Source organism: Hippoglossus stenolepis, chromosome 21, assembly GCF_022539355.2.
Source record: "Hippoglossus stenolepis isolate QCI-W04-F060 chromosome 21, HSTE1.2, whole genome shotgun sequence".
NCBI lineage: Eukaryota > Metazoa > Chordata > Actinopteri > Pleuronectiformes > Pleuronectidae > Hippoglossus > Hippoglossus stenolepis.
The window spans coordinates 8675224-8685704 of NC_061503.1; the positions used below are offsets into that span (position 1 = coordinate 8675224).

The 10481-nt window shown below is 40.3% G+C and overlaps 1 protein-coding gene across 2 annotated transcripts; it reads left to right on the forward strand.

Annotated features, from left to right (window-relative positions):
• Positions 1 to 308: 308 nt before the first annotated feature.
• Positions 309 to 10002, forward strand: kat7b (K(lysine) acetyltransferase 7b). Of its 2 annotated transcripts, none has more exons than XM_035146593.2 (14): positions 309 to 536; positions 2765 to 2915; positions 3017 to 3265; positions 3386 to 3468; positions 3649 to 3732; positions 4506 to 4604; positions 4729 to 4839; positions 5641 to 5832; positions 6072 to 6161; positions 6333 to 6473; positions 6572 to 6665; positions 7747 to 7893; positions 8038 to 8144; positions 8935 to 10002. In XM_035146593.2, the coding sequence occupies exons 1-14, from the start codon at positions 507 to 509 to the stop codon at positions 9034 to 9036; spliced, it is 1680 nt and encodes a 559-aa protein (XP_035002484.1). In that variant the 5' UTR covers positions 309 to 506; the 3' UTR covers positions 9037 to 10002. The 2 variants fall into 2 exon arrangements, with proteins under 2 accessions (XP_035002484.1, XP_035002485.1); XM_035146594.2 differs by having other exon boundaries at positions 309 to 524.
• The last annotated feature ends 479 nt before the right edge of the window (positions 10003 to 10481 follow it).

The window sequence follows — 10481 nt, forward strand, 5'->3', positions numbered from 1 at the left end:
TCACTTCAGGTGAATTAAATCAGGATATTTTAATTATTCCACATTTACCCACTAAATGTTGAAGGGGACATTGTGATATTGTGTGTCGGAAGATGGAACTCTTTTGGGGAGGTGGGTCAAAGCACAATATTTACAGCCCATAAAATAGCTTTGATTATATAAATATAAATACATTAAAACATACAATATATAGAATTTACATAAATATGTCTTTATATACAGTCTGAAGCACAATACAAATCTCCTCTAGCAGTACAGTATCGCCCCCTGCTGCTCTGGAGGCTCAACGGGCAACAGATTTCTCACCGGAAGTACAATTCCCCGCTCCGCCTGTGAAGGATGTGGCGCGATCACATCCTGGCAACGCTGTGTACACACAAACTAGTCCCTAAAAAGATGAAAAATCAATAATTAGTTTCCTTCCCATTTTTTTTAACTTTAGTACCGGGAGATTTATCGCGTTCGTCTCTTCCACTTCACCGGGATTAGCGATCATCGAGGGGAAAATGCCGCGCAGACGACAGGTAAGAACAAATGTAGGTCGCTGAGGAGGGAGACGTTAGCTAAGTTAGCACCGATGTCCAGGGACAGGGTTCCGCCATATTCCATTCAATAATCCGTCAATTTAACGCGCTAAACGCCTGGTGTTGGTTGCGTTAGCTGTGCACACAGATCGAGTTTCATCACAGATATCAGTCACATTCAATTACACTCGTTTCGTTGACAGTTTATAAAGAAATCCAGCTGGGCGGTAACGAGCAGCTCAGCCCAATCTCACAAATTAACACGTATATTAATGGAATATAACGACGATTTGAAGGCGCTGTGTTGGCCGAACGCACCACGATACCCCAGTACTTGCTCTTATTTGATTAACTTATCAATAACATTGATAGAAAATCTCACCAACATGCACTGCACCCCGAATTCACAGTTTTGCCAGTGCAGTTTGGTGCTACAGCCCATTAGCCGTATGGGACAACGGGGCTAATGTTACCGGTGTTCCAGTTTAACTGGTGATCATGGCAACTGGTGATATGTTGTCTTTATTCCAGATGTTGCTGGTCGGTTGCAGACTCGGTCGCAGATTCCTAATTTCCCCAAAGCGCCTGTCTCTGAAGTGCGGTGATCTACTGAAGGTGTCGTTGACATAAACATCAAACAAAAACCCTTCACGAGTTAATGTAATGTGTCCGTGTCAGCATCACGTTGAGACAACAATATAAATCATATGGGTCAAAAAACAAATATAGTACAAAATACTTGAACGGGATTCAAAACGACATGATAAAGTAGTGTTAGCTTCTGGACTGATGACGATCTCATTACTCCACCGAGCCATTGAGATGCACTTCACCTGAATTAAGGGTGTTTTACTTTGTCAGCTGTAAAACACCTGGTGTGCTTTAACGAAACGCCCACGTTATCTGGTGGTAGTCCCAACACAGAATAAAACCTGCATACCTAATAACGGGCTTCACAAACTGATGCTGATCGTTCATAGGAGACACAGGGAGTTATGAAGAATACACACGCGTGGCCAGCTCCACGCAAAGTGCTTTCGTTTGACGCTGGTGATCATTACAATGCACAAACAACAAACACATGTCATATGAAAACATCCCTCACATCAACGAGGTGGAAGCTCGTGAGGTGTTTTTTGTGAGAAAAGTTGGTGAACGTGCTTTTATTGGATGGGTTAAGCTTCATGTGTCCTCACAGGATAAGTCTCCTTATGATGGCAATACCATGTTCATTGTAGAAGAGGAAATGCTCTTCCACACTTTAACCCTTTGATACACAAGCTATGCAAACCCCCTTCTAATGCACAACATGGCTCAAAAAGGACCCGTGTTCATTTCCTGTGTTATTTCATGCATGGCTGGGCGTTTCTTTGCTATATTCAGTTATAGCTTATTCTTCCTTCTTCATTTAGGAGAAGGCTCGTTTGATGACATAGCACCGAACATCTCAGTGGCTCGGTGGCGTGATGAGATCGTCATCAGTCCAGAAGCTAATAATACTTTGCCATTTCGTTTCCAATCCCGTTTTACCAAGTATTTTGTTATATATACATTTTTTTTACCCATATGATTAATATTGTTGTCTCAACGTAATGCTGACGCGGACACATTACATTAACTCGTGAAGGGTTTTTGTTTGATGTTTATTTCAACGACACCTTCAGTAGATCACCGCACTTCAGACACAGGCACTTTGTGAAAATGACGAATCTGCGACCCAGTCTGCAACCGACCAGCAACATCTGGAATAAAGACAACATATCACCAGTTGCCATGATCCCCAGTTAAACTGGAACACCGGCTACGTTAACAATAATAACCGTTTTTTGAGGTGCTAACCAGGCTAGCTACGGAGCCGCTGGAAGTGTAGCATTACCTGATTAACCTAGCGCCACTTGCTCTTTCAGAAGTAGCAAATGCTAACTATAGTGACATGTATTTTAACCATTTAAACGTTAGCTACAGCTGAGTTTAGCTTAACCTCGCCACAGATCTAGCTAACATCCAGCAGCTGTCAGATATCTGTGGTCTTTCATGATTAGAGATAGCTGGATAACAACAGTGGAAAAGGCTTTTGTGTACCTGAATGTATGAGCAAGCTAACCTCATTGATCCACCTTTGTATGACAGACCCCAGTGTTATCATGTGAGATCTACATCAGCTTTAATGATTTTATACCATGATTATTAGGAATCGGTGTAGGATGACTCTCATTTAAGTTTTTTCCCCCCCCTGATAGAGACACATGCCTGGGAGTGGTTCAGATGGAACTGAAGACTCGGACTCCTCCGCTGAAAGAGAGCAGACCAACAGTTCAGAAAGTGATGGAAACATGCCCAAGAGACAGCGTCTCACCAGAGCCTCCACGCGCCTTAGCCAAAGCTCTCAGGGTGGGTCAACATGTCCTGTTCATGTAATATAAATGTATCACAATCTTCTTCATCTCAGCTGTTTCCTCAACGTGGTGGTTGTTTGACTCCCATTGCTTCAGATGCTCCGGACTTGAAACGAGCTGCGGACCACGACGAATCTCCGCCATTGACGCCCACGGGAAATGCCCCGTCCTCCGAATCGGAGCTGGACATCTCCAGCCCCAACGCGTCTCACGATGAGAGCCAGGCCAAAGACCAAGCCAACAGGGACTCCGATAAAGACCTCTCCCATCGACCCAAGCGCCGCCGCTGTCACGAGACCTACAACTTCAACATGAAATGCCCCACGCCGGGGTGTAATTCACTTGGTAAAACATCTCTGCCTTCGTACAAATTTTACTTCAGGGAATTTTATCCATTTTTATTTGTATTCTGGGATATCCCCCTTTATCACAATATTAATCACATCCTTTTTTCTGTTTGCTCAGGTCACCTCACAGGGAAACATGAACGTCACTTTGCTGTATCAGGTTGTCCTCTTTACCACAATCTTTCTGCTGATGAATGCAAGGTGATTATCTTGAAAATAGTTATTTGTATTTCTTTTATCCCTTCACAATAAAATCCAATTAGTATATGATATTAATACATTAATCCTACTTGATGCCATTTGCAGTGTCTCTTTTTATAGGAGAAGTAAGGAAACTTTTTTTTTAATAAACTGTAATCCATCCTTGCCTCGTCATTGCAGGTGAAAGCTGTCAGTCGTGAGAAACAAGAAGAGGAGGTAAAAGCACAGGAAGAAAACCACTCACGCCATGCAACTCGTCACCAGGTACTTCCTTTTTTTAAAGCTTTGCGCGACATCAGTTATGTTTACTTTTTATCAGGAACCATACATATTGCTGCACGATTAAATCCCAGATCAGACAGTGTGCAGTGTTCCAGTGAGGTGCTTCTTTTTCCAGTTGTATTCTACAGGCAATAAGCATTCTGTGCAATGCTTATGCATTTTAGGCGCATTGAACGCCTCATGTTTTTACAGGAAGGCTCTGAATACATCAGGATGAAACAAGTTCAACTCAGAGCAGAAAAACACCCAGAGGCAGGTTTTCCCTTGTAAACATCACTCATGCAGGACAAACTAGTGGTGGATGTTGCAGGATGCATGGAGAAATATGACCTAACCAACTGCAGTTACCATGATTTGAACAGATAACAAACAGGCTTGGAGGCAAATTATTACTCCAACATGATTTTTCTCTCTTTGTCTGTGTCTCTCACTCTCAGATCCAGAGCAAGTGTCCTCAACATGTCATGTGTATATTTAAAAAACATGAACAGATCTGTGAATTTACTGCACAATAAAATCTCAGGTTCGGTGGTTGCCTAGCAACAGTAAAAAAAAAAACAACCTTGCACCGCAGTGTAGGCTTCAACAATAAAGGCAACACAGTGTTCCCTGCATTTTAATATCTACAAAACACACACTGTCTGATCAGGGCCGGATAGACTACAGCTTTTCTTATCTACCCAGTGTTGTATGTTATTGGCCAGCTCTCATTTTACCATGACCATGACTGATGTACTGTATTTCTATCTTTTCAGACACCAACATCGAAACAGAGCAAATACAAAGAGCAGGTGGCTGAGATCAGGAAGGGGCGAAACTCTGGTCTGCCGAAGGAGCAGAAAGAAAAGCACATGGTACCTCACTGGCATTCACTGCAGTAGCTTCCACTCCACAATGTACTATTATTATCAGTATTGCATTACATACTGTTGCTGATGTGTTCTCTCACCTCTGTACCACCTCCTGACTGATCCACAGGAGCATCGGCAGACACACGGCAACACCAGGGAACCTCTGCTGGAGAACATCACCAGTGAATATGATCTGGAACTTTTCAGGAAAGCTCAGGCCCGTGCATCTGAAGACCTGGTAATGAGCTGTTTCATGTCTCCATCGGTATTACTCCTGCTTCATTACTTCCTAAACTAAAGTAACTTGTCGTTAATATCAACTAATGTATAAGAAATATCATTTTTTGCTTTTTAAAATTGAACTAAGGTAGGAATAATAACTGGGGAAACTTTCTGTGGTGCCTCTCTGTAAAGTAGAACCCACTCTCATCATACTGTACATCCTTCTATTTCTGTATTTGTTTACTTATCTGAACATCCAAGTGTCACTCAGTTGGCACCTTACCACACATGTTAGGGATTCCCATAATTTACTGTTAACCGACAATAAGAATTTTAACAAAAAGGTGACAAGTTAAATGTTTAAAGAATATATACATTGGCCGCTCTAGCCTGGCGCCTCAAGCTCTACATTCCTGGTACATCAGTACAATCTTAGCATCTTATCTCTACTGTAGGTCTCACATGCACAAGACTGAGCACAAGATTAACCCCACAATATGTCGACATATTCATATTTCTGGTCGCCAAAGTCTAGGTTATTAATGGAAAACACTGTTTAGGCCTGTTAGTCTGTTTTATTCAGTTTCACTCAGCAGCTGCAGGTGTGTGATAATCTGTGAATCCTCGTGTTATCTTACATTTTATTTACGCTGCTGTTTGCACATGTAAAAATCCACCCCTTGTTATATCAGTGTTTTGTTTTAATGTATCACAGACAAAGCCTGTCGTTGAGGAAAAAAAAACTAAATGCACATGCCGAGTTGACATGCTAAGATCAGCTATTACATGGTTTTCCTTCTCGTCTACCGTCTGACAGGAGAAGCTGCGTATCCAGGGTCAGATCACAGAGGGCAGCAACATGATCAAAACCATCCTGTTTGGCCGCTATGAGCTGGACACCTGGTACCACTCACCCTATCCTGAGGAGTACGCACGTCTGGGTCGCCTCTACGTCTGCGAGTTCTGCCTCAAGTACATGAAGAGCCAGACCATCCTCAGGCGACACATGGTGAGAAGCACATTTTGTTGTGACATGAGAACAGTCGGATGTCTGACCATCTGAGCGATTGTTTATACTTATTAAAGTTAAAAACAGTTGATTTAAAGGTTAAAAATAATTAATAATTACATGTACATATCATATATATACATATCATGCCTATAGATGCTGAATTCTACCCTTCATTTTAATGTATCTGTCATATCTGGTCACAGTTACTGAGTTATTTGAATAATGTGTTTTTTCAGGCAAAGTGTGTGTGGAAGCATCCTCCAGGAGACGAAGTTTACAGAAAAGGAGCAATATCTGTGTTTGAAGTAGATGGTAAAAAGAATAAAGTAAGAAAACTCAGACATAGTAATGTCTCTTACCTTAACTCCCTCCGGTTTTTGTATTGTATTGTAAACGTCTGTATAAATTCTATACATCTGTAAAGCAAGTATCACTGAGAGTGACATCTTACTATTAATCTTCAAATAAGTGACTATAATCAAATCATTTATTCCCAGATCTACTGCCAGAACCTGTGTTTACTTGCCAAACTTTTCCTGGACCACAAAACGCTGTATTACGATGTGGAGCCGTTTCTCTTCTACGTCATGACCGAGGCCGACAACACTGGCTGCCATTTAGTGGGATACTTTTCTAAGGTGAATGGAGATTTAAGATGCACATTTACAGTATAAAATAGTTTCTAACTTTTGTGTACAGGAACATCTCAAATGTTTTTCCCTTTTTTCATTTCAAGGAGAAGAATTCTTTCCTGAATTACAACGTGTCCTGTATCCTGACGATGCCACAGTACATGAGACAGGGCTTTGGCAAGATGCTCATTGACTTCAGTATGTACATGATATTTTTATTCCTAATTTTTTCTGTTGCTTACTATGACAATATTTGGAAGGAAGACTGTCAGCCCAAACAATAGGTTCAATCACCGATGGGGAATATTTTTCAGTCAGTTTCGATATTGTGTTATTTCAAATATTTACAAGTAAAAGACCTGATATTTTAATGTGAAGACTGAAAAACTGAGTTCTCAACAATGAAAGCGGATGGAACTGAGACTGTCTTGTTCTGCTGGAGGCTTTGCTTGTATAATTTTAAAATGACCACAGGTCCTTACACAGGCTTAAATTCACATAAGATGTCACTGCCAAAGGTCCCCCTTAACATTTTCTCTGTCAGACCTAGGAAGGGGAATTATAAGTTCAGTTATGTGCTGCATCGTTAATCTGTCTCGGGGAGAGTTTTTATGTAAAAAAAAATGCCTTTTTAGCGAGTCTAGCCAGTTTATGGATGTGGGGAAATGCAAGTTTAAGAATAAGTGTTCATGTTGGTTAAAGCCAGTGCCGGGAAAAGCAAACTTTGCTGTGTATTTCAAACTTGGGACAGTTTTAACATTGTGTCTGCTTTGAACAGTTTATTTTCACATTTGGTGTGTATTTCCGTCACAAGTTTGGGTTTAAACTTCATTTCGACTGGAATTTAAAAAGCTCTTAAAGTCTTAAATTGAACTTGTTTGTAGCTGTAGACACCAAGTAAAAAAACGTTCCTCCTCTCATACATCTCAACATCATAAATGTGATTGAAGCGGATTGTTGAACCCTGTTCAGTTGAACTCTGCTCAGTTTTGTTGAGATTAAAATTAAATTGTATTAGTGCAACCTTGATGGTCTTGTAAGATTTTCCTGCTGAGTCAACAACTTCAATAAGGTGGCATTGATATTGGGGCTCTTGCATTTGACAGTGATTAACGATAGATGGAGAAAATGGCTGTTTATACACTTGTGTATTTTGTCCCTGTTTTTTTATATATATATTATTGTTTATAAAATGTGACTCTTGTAAACACAGTCCACAGCAATGAGAGATTGATTATGAATATCATCTGGATTCATTCGAAGTGCTCTTGTCATTTAGGCTACCTGCTGTCCAAAGTGGAAGAGAAGGTGGGCTCACCAGAGAGGCCTCTGTCTGATCTGGGCCTCATCAGCTACCGTAGCTACTGGAAAGAAGTGTTACTCAGATACATGTACAACTTTCAAGGCAAGGAGATCTCCATCAAAGGTGAGAACACAGGACTCAAGTGGAGGTTCTATCTGTACCGCTCTTTCTCAAAAACATTCCAGCTTAAAATTAAACTGGTGATTTGTTGCTGCGTGTAAATATTCATATCGTAACGTATTCTTGTCATATTTGTGTGATGCACAGAGATCAGTCAGGAAACTGCTGTGAATCCGGTGGACATAGTGAGCACCCTGCAGTCTCTTCAGATGCTCAAGTACTGGAAGGGAAAACACCTGGTGTTGAAGCGACAGGTAAGATGCTGCTTCATCAGCCTGTGTGGCTCCTATCATCTCTTTAAGATGTGTGATTGTTACAAAATGTTAATATCATAGACTGTATATAAAGACAGACCTCTTGACAGGTTTCCCAAAAGTGAAGCCAAATCATCTGGATCGCCCCCTGGTGGCTGGTTTTAGTGTTGATTATAAATCCTGCCTGCTTCCAAAAAGTGTCAAATAAATGTTCTCAAAGATGTTTCTGTTATTTTAAATAGCTCTTATCACATTGATCTTTGTCCAAATGCTAATTAATCTGGTAGCGTTGGTTTTTATTGTTTATTTCATGCTGTGAAAATGGGGTGAAACGTCATGATTGACAGCTGAGACCGACTCGCGATTGGTCGAGCGCGTATATTAGCGGGACCTCGATGCCGCGGCTTCACTCCTTGCTCGCCACTGAGTAGTCTGGCTCCAAATGGCGTCAGAAGCGCAGGATGGTGGCACCTGTATCCGAGATATTTTGGCTTCATTTTGCACCACAGGAGGAAGTGGAGACACATTGTCCAGCTTTATTTATCTGTGGTTAATGTGAGTTCATGTTGCAAAATTCACACATTTAAATTGAAAATCAAAAGCATTTATTTGTGGATTAACAGGTCATTTAACTAGGACGGACCTGAGTTGAACTTTTTCGAATGTAGTTTTGAATATATCAGTAAATATTCAATCTTTTATGACAAGATAAAAAGAATCATTACCGTATTATTTAATTTTTTGGTCCCTGTTTTTGATGGCTCACTCTGTGACCTTCTCTTCCTCTCAGGACCTGATTGACGAGTGGAAAGCGAAGGAGATCAAGCGAGGCAACAGCAACAAGACCATCGACCCGAGCTCTTTAAAGTGGACCCCCCCCAAAGGGACATGAGCACTAAGAACCTCAGGCTACTGAATGAACTCACCTCCAGCCTCACCAGCCACAAGTAGCCTCGACCTCTGAACTGTCAATAAAAATCAGTGTTTTCTTTCAGCTTTTTTTTTTTTATTCTCCTGCTTAAATCTGCTTCTTTTTGTCATGAAACTTTTTTTAACTTTTATATTTTAGTTTCATTCATATTTTAAGCACCATACGTTCCAAGTTGAATGATTCTTTACTGAGATATCGTCAAACAGTCAATGCTAGAAAAATCTGTTTTTCCTGTTTGTTTTAAAACTGTCAACCAAGCTTTGAATGTTATATGATAAATGGTCCAGTGTGGTGGATAACATGAATGTTCTGCTTTACTCTTGCAAAAAAAAAAAAAGAATACATACCTATATTTGGCAGATGGTTATTTTTTATTTCTTTCAAGAAATGTGCATTTTGAAGATGGTCGTTACTTAAGTTTGGGATTAATACAGTCGTTGTTAGCATGAACTGAAGCTGCAAGCAGAGTGTATTTCAAGGAATCAGATATATGCAGTGTCTTCTTTGGTGTAAAATTGTATAGATCATAGTAAGGTGTATTTTCTTCCCCCGTAACTCCATCAATACAGGATTTGGATCCATTCCTCAGATGAACCTGCCAAATAATGGAATAATGGATTCAGATATTTTTAATTTGCTGAGAATCAGATGGAAATATTGACGATACCACTGCGAGAATGCACATTGAAATAATGCAACCTCAGGTTTTTATATACGGATACAATCATACCTTGCTTGTGTGGTTTCTCGGAAACATCGACCCCGGTGGTTGTTGCAGACGGATTTATTCTGGTCAAAGACTCTGTAACAAAAGCAGAAAACAGTTCAATGGGATTATCTTTGCCTTGTACTTTGGATCATAGCTGTTTAATGTGTATTATGGATTTGATATTTTTTAATATCAATAAAGCTGCATTGTTATTTTGATATGATTCGGATATTGTTTGTGTTTACCACCACTGGAGAGGCTTCTTCCCATCAGGCCTACGAATGTCTCTCCTTTATTCCCTGACAGGAAGGTGAAGGTGGTTTTATGGTCAGAATTTATGCCATCATAAGAAAACAAAAATTATTTTGATTGGAAAGTATTTGAATGATGATTATTGATTACACTGAAGTTTGAAAAGGAAAGTCAAGCTACGTACGTCGATTAACTTTGAAAGGTTTCTTAACACCTGTGGGGTAAAAAAAAAAGACTACAGTTACCATTTGATAATTTTCTCTTTATTAATAGTCTTGTATATGAATCTTATTGGAGAAAAAAAAGCACAATAGGTCATGTAAAGATTTTTAATGGATGCCACCTGAGCGTTTTCCCATGAGTCCGTAGAAGCGGAGGGCTTTAGATCTCTTCATCAGGGAGGCTACCAGGTGGCTCACGTCTGTTTCCATCGCTGTCTGTGAGT

What these genes read in the sequence shown, in the direction of transcription:
- kat7b (XM_035146593.2), top strand. Translation starts at nt 507, where the DNA reads ATGCCGCGCAGACGACAGGTAAGAACAAAT. An exon ending in GCCGGGGTGTAATTCACTTG is followed by an intron (nt 3,266 to 3,385) that starts GTAAAACATCTC and finishes CTGTTTGCTCAG; the next exon opens with GTCACCTCACAGGGAAACAT. An exon ending in CAAGGAGATCTCCATCAAAG is followed by an intron (nt 7,894 to 8,037) that starts GTGAGAACACAG and finishes TGTGATGCACAG; the next exon opens with AGATCAGTCAGGAAACTGCT.